At 40.1% G+C, this 19,870-nt stretch overlaps 1 protein-coding gene across 1 annotated transcript; it reads left to right on the top strand.

The window, feature by feature from the left end:
• The first annotated feature begins 5,618 nt into the window (after positions 1 to 5,618).
• On the top strand, positions 5,619 to 15,125 carry LOC148329475 (sodium- and chloride-dependent transporter XTRP3A-like). Its single transcript, XM_088306359.1, has 11 exons — positions 5,619 to 5,742; positions 6,259 to 6,399; positions 7,760 to 7,851; positions 7,969 to 8,196; positions 8,714 to 8,824; positions 8,999 to 9,240; positions 11,514 to 11,676; positions 12,540 to 12,741; positions 13,419 to 13,578; positions 13,681 to 13,846; positions 14,955 to 15,125. Exons 1-11 carry the CDS (start codon positions 5,619 to 5,621, stop codon positions 15,123 to 15,125), a joined length of 1,800 nt encoding a protein of 599 aa, XP_088162485.1.
• Positions 15,126 to 19,870: the final 4,745 nt, after the last annotated feature.

Below are 19,870 nucleotides of genomic sequence, written 5' to 3'. Positions count from 1 at the left end.
ACTAAAAATGTAAAACGTAGCCTGTCAAATAACTGCTGCTTCTTTCACTTGGCACCACAAGGCCATATTTTCTCATGTGCAAGAAAGGGCGCACAGTTGTACACTTTGTAGATATAGATGCGACACACCTTGATGAAATGGAAGCACTCTGGGTGGAGCAACCCTTAATTGAGTTTTTCCGATGAAATAATGTCTACCGGTGCGCGTTCTCCCAAAGACGAAATCGCCTTTCCTTCTGTTGAATGAGCACATTGCCCAACAAACATGCTGTAACTCACAACATTTCTATTGATGGACTGGCTCCAAACGTGTTAAATCTCAAGCCCAGTTCGGATTAAATTACTTTTTAGGCTTTATTTAGAAAATAATGCAAAAACCCAAGGTCCTTCAAAGTAGCCTGTAAAATTGATGTGAAACATCAGTCACAACAATTTCTGGATCCACTACGCAATTTAATTTCACATTAATGTGTGACATGTATTCCAAATGGATATCTATAGATTTAAGTCTCATGAAACCCCCACGTTCCAGAATTTTAGGGACACTCCCAGACTTCAAAGGGGCACTTGATGCAGCTGAACATTGGCACTTGTGCATGTAAAAATTACATCAGTACTAAAATTCAACCCGCTAAAAGACACTAGTTATTTTAGGGCTTTTGTGTGATGAGATGACAAATTGACATGCCCCTTTTGGAGCTTGCCTTATTTTTTCCATCTCATCTGTCTAATGTAACAGCAGGGAGGCCATTGGAATATTGCTTGGTTTGTCAGTGTTGTGTAAAACGGTGACAAATCGCCACCAAAATTCAAATGTTCATAACTACTCTTGTCCACTTCAACTTGTGAAAGTATAAATAGGTTCTGCGCAGAATTTTGGATTTTTTTACCTCAAATGTGAATTTATATGATCACTTCCACAAAATCAAAAACACTGTGTCCATCGCTTCTCCACTTACACAGGCTGAAGCGAGGAAGAACAAGAATGTGCACATGAACGCTGCAGGTAGGCATGGATGTAACCCTGCCTGTCTACCTGATGCTGCGATGGTGTTAAAAGTAACAGCGCTGCTAAAGGCAGCAATTAGCTTTGGGTCACTAAACAGAAGAGCTTAGCAGGACAGCTTCTTATCGTCCACATATGCGGCTCTGTGCTGTGGAGTCGTCGTGCGAGTGGGCATTGATTTCAGATAAACACCTCATAAATGCACCATTGAGGTGTTTTTTTTTTTTTTTTTTTTTAAATATAATAACATTCTGCGTTGCGGGGCGGCATGTTGAGCCGGGGTCGCTTTGGGAGTGTCAATGTCAGTTGGCGAGCTCCACAACCATACCGGCTTTCATGTCTCGGTGAAAGAAAAATAAATGTAAGGACAGAAGCTCTGCAATGACCCTTTTTGAAGAGAATACTAAGTGTATTTGTTTTTAGTAAATTAATTAAACTAAGCCAAAAACTCAAGTCAATTTCTCTTTAGAGTCTGGGGGGTACAGTGAAGGGTTTGGAGTGAGGTTTAATTAACTAATGTAGATAGATAATGACTGGATCCATGGATACCTAGATTGATACTATGGTATCCATCGGTCTCTTCAATCTGTATACTAGTGTAATATTACAGGTCATGTCTAACAGATGCCTAGTTGAACTCTGTGTTTGGAAAAATCACTTCTTGTGCCTTCTTCTGCTTTCCCGATATTGCTTTATTGATATAAATCAAGGATTTTAAGAAGGTTTGCTTGAGATCAAAATGAGCTGATTAATGTGGTGCCATACTATGTGGAATTGGCTGATGGACAAGATGCAATGGAGTCGCAGATCGCAGGGGAGACGGAGAGGTGTGACTGATGTACAACAACGGACACCAGGATAAAGAAGCACTGAGAGAGGCGATAGACATTTCCTTGTTCCCACAGGACATCTCTGCGCAAGCAGCTACATCAAATAGTGCAATAGTCAACTTCAAGAAAGGACATGATGTGCTACAACAAAGAGATGGGACACAGTTGTAAGTTGTATTATTTCTGCACTGTGAATGGTGACATGATGAGCAATGCAAAAGGTGCAGACGTCACATGAGATCATGGGTCACGGCAATTATGACAACAAAGGTTGCAAAGAAGTTGTTGAAGTCAGGGTGATCAAGGGTAAAATTGACAAAGCGATATTGCAGTATGAAGTTGCGTTTGGGGAAACTTTATTCAAACTAGAAGTACAGAACCCGATGCACTTGATATCATCCACACAGTCATTGTAGAACTGATAGCTCACGAGTCAATTGGTTGCCTTTGGGCGCATATCTGAATAGAAGTTTGTATTTACTGATTGTTGATATTTTTTCTCTCTTTTTTTTTGTGGTGTAATAGTAACACGCTCATTCCAGATGCTAATTTTGGTTGGAGTGTGGTATTTTAACTAATACTTAATTTAAACCATATATTTGTTCCCTCAAAAAAAAAAAAACTAAAATATTTGAGAGAAACAGTATGTAGTAGATTTTGCAACATGCGATAACATGGAAACTCGAGACAGAGACTTCTTTAGGATCAAACCACACCCACGCTGGGTTTTGAACCGGAGCCTTTTCCTCCTTTCCCCCCTCCCTTTTTCCTTTTTCTACCCCCACACAGTCCATTATGCCTCATCCTTGGTGGAACATACCACATGATGGTATATATTTCCACAAAACCATCTATAGTTAAGTTGAATACATTTGTCAAGTTCATGTTTGGGAAACCTTCATATGAACACAGTTTAAATGAAACATTTTTTCAAATGTGTTTTGTGTACTCAATAGAACATTTTTGAAAACAAGTGGGTTTCAAATAGTTACATTAGTGACTTTTTAAAAAATTATTTTCTCTGTATGGAATACATGTCTGTTACATAAAAGTGCTCCGTTTAATCTATGTTGCTTTGTATTAAAGTTCATACTTCCTCTGCAACTGTGAGAGAGAGAGGCAGCTTTTGTGAAGTTATAGCAATATATTATCCGTTTATGGATCCCAGAAAAGACCCCATACTACTGCTGCGTATTACCACTCTGCCAACATATATGTGTCAGAGCTGAGGGCCAACTTAAAAAGAAAGTCGAAGTAGGTAGGTAGGTTGAGTATTTATTTTGCTTTTATTTTGAAGTTGCGGCGTGGTGCATAGTCGCCTATAAACAACATTGTGGCGGGTGACTTGAATAGGCTGGCTCTCTGTTGCCTTGGTAACGAACACGTGCAGGGGGGCTGCTGACATCTTCGTGTCGTTGCGCCACAGCATGTACGGTCCGTCAAAATATGCCCTTAAGCAGAAGCGGTCCTTGGTGCAAAAGAAAAATTGAGTGGATTCATCCATGAGCCTTTGCGGGAATTTTGTGCCCGATGTTGTCCATTCCTGCGTCGATTCTGTTGACCGTGGTCAGGCTCCCTACGCCGACTTTCGATATGAACCGAAACCGGCATTTTGTTCACATGGTAACTGCGCGACTCAATTTTCTCAGTTACCGACTTCATAAATGTGAGAGCGAAGTTGGTTTATCTTAGAAAAAGGTTTAATCCAGCTTCCTATTCACGTAGTGGCGTAGGTGAGGGCGACATAAAAAAAAGGCCAACGACAAAGCCACGATCTGAATTTTATTGCTTAATACGTGAGGCAATGAGGACTCTCAAAAGTTCTGCGGTGTATCAGTGTTGATAGTGTTTTATTGCGATTTATTTAGACAAACCTACTTCCTACTGTATGATAACCACAAGACCGGGACGCTTAATGTGAACAAGCCTCACGTCACTCATAAAACTGCGATCAGTCTTCAAACATTTCATGTAAAACTTTACTTGTTACCTTAGTAATCATCATCCACACCGCTTCTCCTGTACAGGGTCGCGGGGTGGTGCTGGAGCCTATCCCAGCTGACTATGAGTGAAAGGCATTCTACACCCTGATGTGGTCACCAGACAGTTGCAGGGCACACACAGAGCGGGAACCGATCCCATGCTGCCCACACACAAGACAGGCGAGTGTACCACTACACCGTCTGTGACCTATGTTCACTTCAAGTCAAGTCAGATATATTTATATAGCCCTTAATCACAGAAGGGATTCACATGTCCACAGTTGACAAATATTAATGACATTTCTAATCTTAACCCCCAGGAGGGCAAGGACACTGAAAATTTTCAAGCCAACAGGTGTGTCATTTGCAATAAGCAGTGGCGGCGAGTAAAGGATCTAGCCTTTATTATATCCAATAAAAAATATTCAAAAGGCCATTGAGAAGAAAGCCAAGAAACTGAGTAGAGATGACATACCATTGAGGCTGACTGGGCACGGTCATGGTATGGTTGCCAATGATATAGCTTCCCAAAAACCATGAATGAACAACTTCAAGGCTCAGTGCATTCATTCTGCAAAGCCAAAGCTTAACCTGTGTACTGTTGCATTTACTTGCCTCAAGCAAGAACTGGAGACTCCTCTTTTCAATGACCAGACAGGTTTCCTATTCAAATCAGTGCGTAGCTAGTACTTAAAGATTCTGAGGGAACTTGGTGTCAAAAATGCAGATGAATTAGGAATAATTAATAAGATACAGAAGCTTCAACAAAGCTTTGGTTCACATTTCAATCCTGAATCAAATACAGGTTTCATGTGCGTAGCATTGTTTTTGTTGTTGTTATTCTAATGGATGACTTGGGAGACTGTTTGTCAATGAGATTTTGTTGCATTTTTTCAACATGATCTTAAAAATGATTAAGTCTCTAGCATGAAACTCTTGAACATCTCTGCATAGTCTGTAAACATTGTCAGTGGCCTGTTGCTTAAAATATTGCTGCTGTAATGGATTGTGGGTGATGTATCCTTTTCTTTCGTAAAGGTTGGTAAGAAATAGCATTGCTAATTGTGGCTTAAAGGTTGTATCTAGACACCTTTCCTTATAATTTTTGGAATTTGAATGATCTATCCTCCAGGTCCTTCCAGGTCATCTCATTCCAAAAGGAGAGGAAAGGAAATTTCCAAGGCAAAAACAAGAGGGCACCAATCTGATCTTCATGCAGATGATTCCAGCTTCTACAAGGGGTACATTGGCTTACATAACTGCATTTGTATTACGCTTTTTTTTTTTGCTTATTTTTCCCTGCAGAATAATTTATCTCTCATCACCAGTGCCTTCAGACGGCTAGCTGCCGAGCCCCTTGTCCAGCTTTGTTCCACAAGTCTCTCCATTTCCCTGCGCATCCAAAGGACCCCCCTGCCTGGCCAACCCCTTCCCTGCTTAACTCATATGCTCACCTTTTTGCTGCCCGCCTCACATTGCTCCTAGACTCTGGTCACTACCTCAACTCTTGCCATCTGCCTCCTCTTCACTTTTCGGTCCACAAATAGAGAAGTAAAGTGAATTGTAACAATAAACTCTGTTTGATGCAACCCATTCTATGAGGCCTAATACTATACCTAATACCTGATACAATTATAAAACAAAAAAAAAAAGAGATAATAAAGTGGCTCCTTCGGGGCCCCACCCCAAGCCACCGTTCAAGTTCCAATCACAGTGCTGTTAAAAGGCTGAAGGCGCTCAACTGCCTCACACAACCTGTTGACAAGCCAACTAAGTCAAGAGGTTCACTTGAGGCGCAAATATGGAGAAAGATGCTCGACCCAACTGGGACAGACCTATTCAGTTCCTGTTCGCCTGTATTTCTTATGCCATTGGATTGGGGAACGTTTGGCGCTTTCCATACCTGTGCCAGATGCACGGAGGAGGTGAGATCCGACAACTTAATTTTTCTCCTTTTTGTCATTGTGGCTTGTTGCATGTTGAGGAAATAGTGGTGCATTTACTTATTCCTAAAATCAATCAAGCTTGGCTCTCTATTATTTGTAGTTCAACACTCTGCCTTAAAGGATCAGTTAAAAAAACAAGAGGCACACAAATGAGTAATTTGCTCATAAACATCATTACAAAATTTGAAAATGTAGCATGTAACGTCAGTCTGACTTTCACTTGGGTGTCATTGGTGGGTATCGCTCTGAAGACACAGGGGGGGTTCATTGTTTATCATATCAAAGTTCTGGCTTTATTGAATGGCTACATGTGGTAGATAAGGTACAAACGCAATCTAATACACATTGTACATTATACGGGCAAAAGTAGCTCATCTGTAAAGATCTGAGCTTTGGAATTAGCTTAAAAAAGATCATCTACAAGATATTAAATTTTATTTTTGTCTTCATACTGTGTATGGAACCAAGTAAATTAATGATGCTTTCCGTCAACAGGGAGTTTCTTGATTCCCTATCTGGTGATGCTGTTTATTGAAGGTGTGCCCTTATTTTACATGGAGCTTGCCATTGGTCAAAAGATGCGCTTGGGAAGCATTGGGGCCTGGTCGACCATTAATCCGTATTTGGGAGGAGTGGGTAAGTGCTTGAAACAAACATATTAGCCTAGGTCACTGTTCTTTTTTTTTCAATGTTAGCTTATTGTTACTTGAGCCATCGAGTATTGTACTAAGCAGCCAGAGCAGAGACATATGTATCACTCTCCTGTTTTAACCTTTTTGGGTTCAATTGCCATCATCCAATGGCAGGCAGCGCATTTCACACCTAGGCCTTCAGTGAAGTCCTACTTAGTCCGACTTGAATAAATACCCTTCATAACATCATCATTTATGACACCACGGCTGGGGAATGTCTGGCATGATGATTCAAACCTCAAACTCTTGAGGCATATTTCATCACGAAAATATGGTTGAACTCTTTAGAGCAGGGGTCTTCAATCCTGTTCCTTGAAGGCCGGTGTCCTGCCTGTTTTCCATCTTACCCTGCTGCAACACACCTGAACGATCGTTATCTAACTTTTGTAGACCTTGCTGATTATCTGATCATTTGAATGAGCTGTGTTGCAGCTGGGAGAATTGGAAAACCTGCAGGATACGGGCCCTCGAGGAACAGGATTGAGGACCCCTGCTTTAGAGGTTCTATTGTAGGGGCAGATGTAACAGGAAGTAAAAAAAAAAAGAATCTATCTTATCTGATTTATATTCGGGATGTACCAATCACTGATATAAGGACTGTGCATGTGTACATGTCAATTCTTGTAAAAATGCACTGATACTACGTATCAAGTCAAGTCAAATGTATTTATATATCCCTAAATCACAATAAAGTCTCTAAGGGCTTCACATGCCCACAGTTAACAGATATTGACATCACCTGAACTTAACCCCCCAAGAGAGCAAGGAAAAAATAAATAAATAAAATAAAAAATAAAAAACCCTACCTTCAGCAAAATGAGAAACCCTTTGAAAAGATTTAGCCCCATCATCACAAACTTTGTTATCAACATATCTTTATCTTGGCACCAATAGCACATTACCAGCTTGCCAGCTATATATTCCGAGTAGGAGCCATGTCAGCCGTAAGCATGTGGACACACTTTCACTACATGGATGACAAAGCTTTCCGACAGAACAGCAAATTATGCTCTGCACAATGTCGGAGGAACTCCGCTCAAGAAGTAATGTTGACCTGTCTGGAAAAACATCTTTATTGTCATGAACACATGCATATTTATGAAATTTGTTCTCTGCATTTAACCTTTCACACTTTTGTTGGTATTTGTTTCAATTGGTTGTCCTCACGTCTTGGGATTGTCTCGAGGCAATTACATGTCGACTGCGACATTTTTTTCTTTCGTACATTGTATGACTCCATCACTCTGAAAAAAAAAACTAAATCCTCACATTCAAAAGAAATAATCTATAATCTCTCATTTCAGGTATTGCTAGTGCTGTAGCATCCGTGTATGTTTGCCTATACTACAACGTCGTTAATGCATGGAGTTTCTGGTACCTCTTTAATTCATTTCAAGTGAGCTATTAATAACCTACCCGATATAATTAACCTCAATATGGAATTTACACTCCACTTGGAATTCTGAGATCATTCAGGCCTTTACACTAACCTTTCACTGGTTTGCATTCACAGTCGGTCCTGCCCTGGTCAGATTGTCCAGTTAATTCCAACCTGACTGGACCAGTAGAAGAGTGCCAAAAAGCTTCTGCAACCCAATACTTCTTTTTTAGAGAAACACTGAACATTTCTTCTTCGATTGAAGAAAATGGTGGCATCCATACAGGTCAGGCTTTGTGTCTGTTGACGGCCTGGGTGGTGACCTACTTCTTCAATATCCATGGAATAAAGTCATCTGGGAAGGTAGGAGAAGTTTGCACAAGTGCCTCAAGTGAAAGCATAACATCACGACAACTATTGTAAATAAACAAAAATTGGCCTTGCCTTTGAAAAGAACTCATGACACGAATGAATAAATATGACTCCTCTTCATTTTCCTCTGGTGGATATTCTGTTTTTCTCACATTCTTCTCTTCATACATCTTGTTGAGACTGGTCCTTCTTTTGGAATATGTGCCGCCAGGAAGCTGCAAAACAATACAATACGGCTTTACTTATGTAGTGCATTTCACAACAACTGGAGCTGTGACAAAGTGCTTTCCATATGGTGTAATATAAATGAGCATGGAATTAGAAAACAAATGAAAACACAAACACATGTACAGTAGATACCAGAAGAACAGCAGAACAGCGACAGTCTCATGTTGAGTCGACAGCTAAAGAATAAAATAAAAAGTATCTTCAAACACAAAACAAGTGCAAAATTACTTATTTAAAGGATTGACAGAATGAAAATTCCGTTGTTTGGCTCTGTCTGCAGGTGGCTTACTTCACGGCCACATTTCCTTATGTGGTCCTCATTATCTACCTCATCCGGGGTCTGACTCTTCCTGGTGCCATCCAGGGCATAACGTACATGTTCACCCCCAAGGTAAGGAAGGCTTAATTAGGCCATTATTACCTATTACGAAGACCAACAAAAAACATCAGTACAGTGTTGAAGGTGCCTCACATACTGTTGGCATAAATGTTTCTACTTCAGCCAGGATAATATACAACTGAATGTGTTTTGTACGTGTTGACCCATACGTTTACATGCTTTTAGATGGAAGAACTGGCCAATCCCACTGCGTGGATAAATGCTGCCACTCAGATTTTTTTCTCTCTAGGCTTGGGATTAGGGTGGCTCATAGCGTTTTCCAGCTACAATCACTACAACAACAATTTTGAGCGACAAGCCTTCATTGTCACACTCATCAACAGTGGAACCTCCATCTTTGCTTCCATCGTCACCTTTTCCATCTACGGGTTTAAAGCCACAGTTAACTATGAGAACTGCCTGGAGAGGTGAGTGTGCGGTATGTTTTGCTCATCGTTGTTTATGATTGATTGATCCAAATGTAGTTTGACCTTGGTTATGGATACAGCCAAATGAAATACTGAATAGGTGATGGTGTTTGTCTTGGGTAATAGTGTTATTGCTTCATACTTGTCAAATGTCTGTTTAAAGAAGGAAAAGTACCACTGTCAGAAGTGACTATATAACAGTTTGCTCCTCTCTGGAGGGGCGCCACTAGGTTTCATGGACAAGGCGGGCTTAGCCCCCAAGAAATAGGCAAATTTAAAAACAATATCACAATACAGTAATACTCCGCTACTTCGCGGTTCACCTTTCGCGGGTTCAGTGCTTCGCGGGTCTAAAAAATATTCAAAAATTAAAAACTTTTTTGCCCGGGCACGATCGGGGCTCTCCATTCGCTCTGCTCCGCGGGGGCATTGTAGTTTTGCCGAGCGGCACGATGGGGCGCTGGAGCGGTTAGACGGCCGGCGTGCGCCGAAGAAGAGCGTGGGCGAAGAGGAGAGTGGACGAAGAAGATCACGTTTCCCCGGGCACGATCGGGGGCGACGTTTCGCGCGGTTCGGACCGTACCAGAGCTCCGGCCGGCGTGCGTGGCAGTTAAGGCCGAAGAGGAGCGCCTTCCGCCCGGGCACGAGCGGAGCGCGAGGCTGTCAGTTATGAATGAATAAATGAATAAATAAATAAATGAAGAATGCCACCTTTCATTTCACAGGGCACACCGGACGGCGTACCAGCAGGTAAAAGTCGAAGTAATTAAATAAATACAAAAAGAAGTAATTGAATAAATACAAAAATAATGGCTGGGGAATAAAAAAATAATAAGTTTTAATAATAATTTGTTTTTTTTTGTTATAACATGAATTTCACTCTCTTTCTCTCTCTACCCGTATTCTATATGGTATACTGTATACCTGTATAGTTTTTTTTTAAGCATTTTTGAAGGGGCGCCGCTACTTCGCGGATTTTCAGTTTTCGCGGGTGGTCTCGGTCCCCATTAACCGCGATAACCGGGGTATTACTGTACTCTAAAAGTGTAAAGTCACCATTTGATTTGAAAGGTTATTTCAGTCGGTTTTAATATGGTACTCAAACACAGAAGTATGTATACAAAATTAAGCACCCAAAAAATAAAGACAAATATAAAATATGTACACATAGTATAGTGTTCACAAAACGGCATGCAAAAACTATTGTACTGGAAAAAGAAAAAAGTAAAGTACTCCATCAAAATTGATATTTAGGCATTCATAAATTTAAAAGAATATTAAATTGATGTAATATGAAAGTTTTACCTTCAAGTAATGTTAATTATTAAGCCAAAGCAAACCCATTATTTTTAGTTTGTCATCATTCAAACTGATTATATTTGATTAATTACATCATTTCAAAAATCTTTTCAGTTTAACCTGAAAAAAAATCCTCTATGCCAACCATGTTTATACATGGGAACAAATTGTACATTTTTCATTTGACTCAAAGTTTTAACATTTTCATAATAAAATAAAATGGATAGTTTAAATACTTTTGGAATGAAAGGCAGTTTCATTTACACAGCGCATAATAGAATTACATTGAAAAGCATTTAAAAATAAAAAAAAAACTGAAATAAAAGAATTTACTAAAATTACTTCAAGGACTTAAAGTGCAAGAATTTTACCTTTAAAAAAACAAAAAAAAAAACAACCTTTACAAGAGCTCAATCTAGGGATGGGAAAATTAGTAGAGTTTGTAACCTGGATTTGATAACATTCACATTTGGGGCTGACTTCGCAATAAATTCCATAATAAACCCTTTTGTTGTCCAATGAACGTTTTCAGCCCAAATGGTTACCACTGTACTTTAAACAATAAGGGGAATTTTTAGGAAAGTGCAATTAGAGTAATCAGATGCACAAACTGATAGGGCTGGCACTTCCTTGAAAGTATAAGTAGGGTCTTCAATCCTGTTCTTTGAGGTCTGCTGTCTTGCCGGTTTCTATCTGATCCTGCTGCAACACACCCGATTAAAATATCAAGGTCATTGTCCAGCTTCTGCAGACCTTGCCGATTATCTGATTGTTTGAATCAGATGTGTTGCAGCAGGGAGAGATAAAAAAAAAAAAAAACTGAAAACTGGCGGGACAGCCGACCTCAAGGAACAGGATTAAAGGTAAAGGAGCTCCAAATGTGTAGAGGGGGCACACGAAACAGAAATTACTATCACATAATAAATGAAGATTCATGTCAGAAAGGATAACATACAAACTGTCTTGTCTTCCAGGACGCGCATATTGCTGCTAAATACCTTTAATCTGGCAGAGGACTCTATCAACATGGACAATGTGTTTGACTGGATTAAAACACTCAATGCAACTTACCCGGAACAGTTTGCTGAAATTGGCAATCAACTGGAAGTCTGTGACCTAAATGATGAACTCGACACAGTATGTTCTGCATCGTTCTTCTCTTTGTTTTTCTTAATGCATAGTTAACACCTGAAATAGAAAAGAGTCCAGTGACGAAAGTGCTCCTCTGCTGCTTTTCATTCTTGGTGGAAGTGTTCAACAGTTAATTTCTCACACCTAAATGTCTGGAAGCATGTGCTTGTCTTTGAAATAAAATACATACATTGATGAATGCCACCGTCCTCTTGAAAAGTAAAAGGCCTGTGTTTGAATAGATGGTTGATGATTTCTTGGTTCCCATCAGAAGTCATTCTGAACCATCTACAGTCTGAAATAAAGTTAAGTATGAAATTAAAGAATTACAGGAATTCAAGTTACAAAAGTACTAGTTTTCTGCAAAATCATGCATTAGGAACTGTTAATTTTGCAGTGACACATGAAAGAAGAATCTCCTAAATATTTGGTTTGTGCTGGAGATGGGACATATCCTTATCATGGAAACTCCAAGGTTCTTGAGAGTAATTGCAAAGCAAAATTGTTGTATGTTATTGAAAAGTTATGACGGTTCAGCGCCAAATAAAACAACTTTTTCTATTTTAAATCTCAGTTTAATGGTAAATCAGCTCATCCAGATTTCTGAGGCCTTGTCTACATGTAGCTGGATATTTTGCAACCAGGATATGGTTTTCTTCATTTTGCCCTGTCATCAACACAGCCCAGGAGATTTTTATTTTATTACAAAAAAGGTTTTGGAAAACTTATATATTATATAAATGCCAATGTTAAGCTCAGGCAAGTGTTCCGTAAATACTCAATCCCCTAAGGGGCCGAATAAAGGTAAATTGGATTCATAAACTCTTATCACTGAACTCAGTTTTTCTTTTGCGTCTCATCTCTTTCAGGCAGTAGAAGGAGTTGGTCTTGCTTTCATTGTGTACAGTGAAGCCATTCAAAACATGCCCCTGCCTCAGTTGTGGTCAGTGCTGTACTTCTTCATGCTTCTACTTCTTGGATTGGGCAGCATGCTGGGAAGCTTGACTGCCATCACCGCATCGCTACAAGACTTTAAGATACTGTCTAAAGTTAGCGATGAGGTGTTAAACGGTAAGACTTGGTTACATTTATTTAGTTTGCCACTTTGTGCTGCACAACATACAGTACATTACTTTTAGTGGATTAACCCTACACACCCCAGTTCTACTGTTGGTTTTTCAGATAAATATCCTATTACCTGTACTGATCAATGAAAACTCACTAAATAATTTGGTTACTAAAGTGTGCACATCTTCTTATAACTGGTTTTGTGGCTTTGTTCAGACTTAATTGAAGATTGTGAACTGTATTGGAAAGCAGATTTTGTAATACAAACAAGTACTCGACACTAAAAAAAACAAAATTTTCAAATTAAAACATTTAACGGGCTGCATGTGAACCCCGGGCTGTAGTTTGCCCACGCCTGGGTTAATTCTACCTTCACCCATCTAGTGGGAGAGCATTTAATTTTGGGCTGGTCTTCAAAACGTTGAGGTGGTGAAGTGGAGGCGTAATTTTATGAGCAAATTAAAACCCTCTTTCGGTCAACTGCTGGTCTCCAAATTGGCCATAGAGCTGAAGAGCCAGATATAACCTGGCTGGCTTAACGCACAGTAGTCCCATAAACATTTAAGCGATTAAATGTTAATCAGCCGAGATGCCCAAAACTTTACAGGCCCATTGTACTCTCAAAGTCTTTCTTTTACTTGGGCTGTGCATTACCTGTCTGTTGTGTGTTTTCCTTGTAGGAATATTATGTCTAATCCTTTTGCTGCTTGGATTGGCCTTTGCCACTCCATCTGGAAATTACTGGTTTGCCATATTCAACGAATATGGAGCGTCTTTCTCCATGCTCTTTGTCGTCCTCATTGAGATTCTGACTGTCAGCTACCTTTATGGAATTAAAAGGTTTGTATGTTAGCATTGTTCTCCATGGACGATGCATTTCGGTCGCTCCAATGACACGATAACAATGTAACGCTCGTTGAAATGATCCTTTGCTCATTTTAGGTTTGAAAAAGACATAGAAGACATGCTTGGCCACCGTCCGAACTGGTACTTGAAGATCATGTGGGCGGTAATCAGTCCCCTTCTCCTAGTCGTCCTCTTCATCTTCTATATTGTCAATTACATCAGAGGAGGGACACCCACTTACCAAGCATGGGACAAGGACCTGGTAAACTATTTTTTTATTATTACTTCATTACTCCAAACTCTCAAACTGTTTAAATATGTGCTTAGAACATTTGAGATGAATGAATGACATTTATCGTGTCATACTTACAGGAGCATACACAGGCCGTATTGGCTCATGAATCACCAGTCAAAATGACTGCAATACAAGAGAAATCTACGCCAAAAACTGTCTAACATCCTGTCTTCTTCTTTTTTAAGCTCTAGGGATAAAATTTGCAATTACAAAAACATTTAAAAATTTCCAAGTTTTTTTCCTCATCTGGCCAAGAGAATATTTCTCCATTATGTTGTTTAATATCAGAAAAACATACAGTCTGTGTACAGTATAAAAAGGAATTGAAAAAATTCACTTCACTTTCCACATCATTGAAGTAACACATATCACACAATTTCCTTCAGGGACATTCATGAATTGACTGGTTTCATTGGCCAAAGGTAAAAGTTATAAATAGAATAATATAATTAAAAATGATATAATTAAATTAATTTATAAAACATGACTGGGCTTCCATATAATTCTACCACATATGTTGATTGATATGGTTCAGTTTGCCGTTGATACTGTAAATGGATTAATGGGCTGCTTCCTCTAAATCTGGTGTCAAACTCAAGGCTAGATCTGACACGCCATATCATTTTATGTTGTGTTTCTTGCTAAAAATACCAAAACTGTAAATTTTCTTCGCTCTAAGTGATCATACATGGCTCACAGAGGGAAACCATAAGTAAAATGTGACCCACGAGAAAAATGACTTTGACACACCTGCTCAATTGTTGCCTGGTCTCTTTGGGGTAAAACGGTGTAAAATAATTCAATGGCACCACCTTGGCCCCAAAAGATGCCGGCCCACGGGGTATCTCCCCTGCACAGCTAATGGCCAGGCCAGCAATGCTTTTATGTCAAACTCCAATTTTTCAGTAGAAAGGAATTGGCCTTAATATTTTGGTGTTTTTCTGTTCTTTTAATTACTGCATTCAAATGACAAGAAATTAATCAAGTACATGGAAAGTGCAAACTGATTGTTGGATGACCATCTCCAATTGCTCGCTGAAAACTGACAAATAACTGTATGCATCTGTTGTTTCAGGGAAAGACGGTAGTGACGGCCTATCCTGTTTTTGGTCAAGTCTTCATTGCCATACTGTTGGTGTCAGTAGTTAGCTGCGTTCCCCTCACAGCTCTACATGTGTACTGCACGAACAGGAAACGTTCTCGTACTCTCAAGGATAGCCAATCGGTCAGCACCATATCTGCTTAGTGAGCCGACATTCGGATGATACGTGCGCCTTTTGTCGGATGAGCCTCCCAGGTACGGCTCGAGAACCAAACACTTCATCCCCGCATGAGCAAGGAAAAATTCCCATTGCCATCAGCACCCCCCCCTCACACACACACAACCTTCTACCCCCAATTTTATGAACCAACAGCAGTAGGTAGTGACAATATTGCCTCAAAAGGCCTGAAATGTGATATGTAAAATATGTACATACTGTTATCTGCTGTTATCTGTTATCTATTCTTATAGCATTATTCTTAATATTCCATATTCTAACACAAATTGATGTTATGAACTTCACATGCATTTCAACATTTGTTTTTTTTCCTTTAAAAAAATATTTTAAATATAATTTGATGTAATGCATTCAGTGTTAAAACATAGCAATTTTGTAAAAAAAAAAAATTATTCAATTGTCTTTTTAATAACTAGTGCACTTGTATTCTTTGTGTTTCAATGTTTAACAAAGGGGATATAAGAGGAAAATTGAGAATATATCAGACATATATACAAACTCTTGATTAGTACTGAACATTCATACTATCATATCTGTTTCATCGATCTGGGGAGGGAGGATCATGATTGTAAGATGGGCTGAAGATCACATTAACCTCAAGTAACTTTATGTAATCAGTTTTTGTATTTCTAATCATGTTTTTATACATTTCTTGTATCATTAATGATTACATTTTTGCTTTAGCACACGCACACACACACACTTACATTTTTGCTTTAGTTTCTATTTCCTTGCTATCATTGTGAGTTATGGCTTCCGGTCTTCTGGAGCGTCTAAACCACATGTGTCAAACTCAAGGCCCGGGGGCCAGATCTGGCCCGCAACCTCGTATTTTGTGGCCCTCAATGGGCAAATCATGTGCGTCAACTTCCTGTTTCTAACACACTTTTTTTTTTTTTTTAACAACATTGAGATATGAGATATTGCCATTTATTTGTAACCAATCCTCCCCTTTTAAAATAAATTGAAGAATTGTTGAACTAACAATTACTGATTGGCTTTCCATCAATTTGTTGTATGTGATCATGTAAGGTGATCATACATTTATAAGGGTTCACAGTCACAACGGCCCTCTGAGAGAAATCATAACTACAATGTGGCCCGTCCACAAAAATGACTGACACCCCTGGTCTAAACAGACCCCCATTGTAAGTTGGGCGCCGGTCTCCTGGTGATTAGTTGATTAGTTATGGCTTCCTGTTTTTCGGAGACAGACCCCCCCATTGTAAGTTTTGCTTCAAGATTTGATAAAGAGAGGCTGCAGGGAGGGGCTCAGAGAGAGAGGATGCGGAGCTGAACTGAGAAAGACGTCTCTCTGTCTTAGCCTCTGCCCGGCCGGCCGGTAAAAATGAACAACTATATCTGCTTCCCCTTGCGATCAGTCACCTTTATAATTTCAGTAAGCTATTTCAGTAAGCTCTCCCAAAGGCGTCAGGGCATTTAAACCTGACAATGATAATCAGTTCTGATTGTAGTATGCAAACATCCTTTTGTCAGGGACAAAGAAGAGAGGAAACAATTTCAAGGACTAAACCGCATTGTCAGCTTCATGACATGTTTACTGCATCACAATATATTTACGAAATGATAATGAGATAAGAAATGTAGGCATTTTTGTTGGTGTTATTTAGCGGATATAAAATATTTACTACAACGTTGAACTCATGGAATGAATGTAAAAAATGTGTTTTGCCGATAATCTTTACGGGGGATGAAGATAAGATGTTGGTGAAACGGCAAATTTAAAATGCCGCTTGAGATTAGCCTTAGAAAGTCTGGGAGGTAGAAAACCGCTGTGTAAGCGGGCCCAGGACAAACCTTTGAGTCACAAAGGAATTTCCCTTCTTTGAGTATTATGGTAAACTAGTCATGATTTAATTGATGGCAGGTTAATACCCAAATACTGTATACAGACAAAACTATCCAGACACATTTTTAATCAATTAAGTCATAAGGAACCATCTGATGTCAATTTAAATAATTCCTAGGTGATCTGCATAATCTTAAAAAATATTTCATATTCTATATATAGGAAGTACAACAACCAAACAGCAAGCAGCATACATAGCAGTTATCAAATGGATTGTATGCACGCAGCACTTCCGTGTTCTAAGTCATTAGGTCATAAGGCACCGAAGCTTCTGGTGCGAGGTAGACACTGGAGTGGAGTGCACTGTTGATGTGATGTAACCCTAGCCCTAAGTCCGGAACCAACTCAAAAAGAGCAGAGAACACTCCTTTCTTTAACACCAGGACTACCCGAATTCTAAAATGACTTCGAACTACTAAAGCCGTCACTTTTCTTTGACGGGAAAGTGGAGACATTTAGCTTGACTGCGCACCTATTTTTAGAAGTTGAAGTGGGCATACGTAGACATATGCATTTATATAAAGCTATGTTAAGCTCTTTGACATTAAGGGTTTTTAGACTGTCCCATTTTGACAGCTTCAATCAATCAATCAGTTCCTTTACAATATTTCTCTTTGTAGAGTAACTCAGTTACAGTGCTCAATTTTAAGTTACCCATCCTTCTGCAGTGTACGCAGTACAGTGAACCTTCGGTTATCGCGGTTAATGGGGACCGAGACCACCCGCGAAAACTGAAAATCCGCGAAGTAGTGGCGCACCTTCAAAAATGCTTAAAAAAAAAAAGTGCGAAGTAGCGGCGCACCTTCAAAAATGCTTAAAAAAAAATAAATAAATAAATAAATATATATATATATATATATACACGGGTAGAGAGAGAGAGAGTGAAATTCATGTTATAACAAAAAAAAAACAAATTATTATTTTTTTATTCCCCAGCCATTATTTTTGTATTTATTCAATTACTTCTTTTTGTATTTATTTAATTACTTCGACTTTTACCTGCTGGTACGCCGTCCGGTGTGCCCTGTGAAATGAAAGGTGGCATTCTTCATTTATTTATTTATTCATTCATAACTGACAGCCTCGCGCTTCGCTTCATGCCCGGGCGGAAGGTGTTCCTCTTTGGCTTAACTACCACGCACGCCGGCCGGTCTCCTCCGGAGCTCTCGCACGGTCCCGAACGGAGCGAAATGTCGCCCCGCTAGTGCCCGGGCGGAAGTTGTTCCTCTTCGGCTTAACTGCCACGCACGCTGGCCAGAGCGCTGGTACGGTCCGAACCGCGCGAAACGTCGCCCCAAATCGTGCCCGGGGGAACGTGCTCTTCTTCGTCCACTCTCCTCTTCGCCCACGCTCTTCTTCGGCGCACGCCGGCCGTCTAACCGCTCCAGCGCCCCATCGTGCCGCTCGGCGAAACTACAATGCCCCCGAATATTTTTTAGACCCGCGAAGCATTGAACCCGCGAAAGGTGAACCGCGAAGTAGCGAGGGTTCACTGTATATGTATGGCTGATTCAAAGTTTTTTTGTTTTTTTTTAAACCGGTCCATTAGTCCGTTCACCAACGCACTCAAATCTAAACAATTAAATGTAATCCTCAATGATATTTTTCTTTTCATGGAAAAATCAAACGTTGAAATGCATTTGAGGTTCCTAACATCAATTTGTGTCTGATTATGGAATATTAGGCACAATGTGATAAGTATATTGTAGACCATTTCAACAGATGGCACACCTATCTACAGTATGTACAATTTTTTTTTATACTTCAGGCCATATGGGATAATGATATCTGTACCTAATGACATTTTATAAACTAGAAAAACTCAAGGTACGTAAACATTATTTCATATAATAAAACAACACATTTATTAGGATTCAACAGCAGAAGTTGGGCCTGTTAAAACAGAAAATCAATATAACATAAAACGTAACACACTGTTAATACAAACGATTTATACAAGTACTTTAACAAATAACTCTTGACACCAACTTTCCATATATTCGTATTCCTGCTTACGGTGCTACAAGCAGCATTGTGACTACAGCATATTAATTTCTAGTAGGATTAATACCAGAAAGTCGATGTTTCAGAGAGAATTTTTGCTTGCTCGAGCAGAGGTGAAGTGTTTAGTTCTAGATCTGCTGTGACCTGTGTAAAGTGCCTTGAGAAAAAAAATTGAGAAATGCTCTGCATGTTGTGCTGGGCCACCTGGAACGACAGCAGAGCTATGCAAGGATGCTCTTTGTGGACTACAGCTCGGCATTCAACACGATCATCCCAGACATCCTCGTCGCCAAACTGGACACTCTCGGCCTCCCTGCCCTCACACGCATCTGGATTAAGGACTTTCTGACCAACAGACCCCAGACTGTGTTGCTCGGCCCCTACACGTCCTCCACCCTCATGCTGAGCACCGGTTCCCCCCAAGGATGCGTGCTGAGCCCTCTCCTGTACGCCCTCTACACCTACGACTGCAGCCCGGCCCACGGCAACAACACCATCGTCAAGTTTGCTGACGACACGACAGTGGTCGGTCTGATCTCGGAAGGTGACGAGACAGCCTACAGAGAGGAGGTAAAGAGACTGACAACTTGGTGCAAGGACAACAGACTGCACCTTAACTCTGCTAAAACAAAGGAGATTGTCGTCGACTTCAGGAGGAACAAGACGCTGCCGCCCCCCCTCTGCATCGAAGGCGTGTGTGTGGAGAGGGTCCACACGTTCAAGTTCCTGGGAGTACAGATCTCCGATGACCTTTCTTGGAGTCACAACACCGCAGCAGTGGTAAAGAAGGTCCGCCAACGTCTGCACTTCCTGAGAGTCCTCAGGAAATTCAACCTG

Source organism: Idiotropiscis lumnitzeri, chromosome 10 (assembly GCF_059441095.1).
Source record: "Idiotropiscis lumnitzeri isolate Australia: NSW breed Sydney's pygmy pipehorse chromosome 10, RoL_Ilum_1.0, whole genome shotgun sequence".
NCBI lineage: Eukaryota > Metazoa > Chordata > Actinopteri > Syngnathiformes > Syngnathidae > Idiotropiscis > Idiotropiscis lumnitzeri.
Note: the sequence above shows the minus strand (reverse complement) of the source record. Positions and strands in the feature narration are given on the sequence as shown.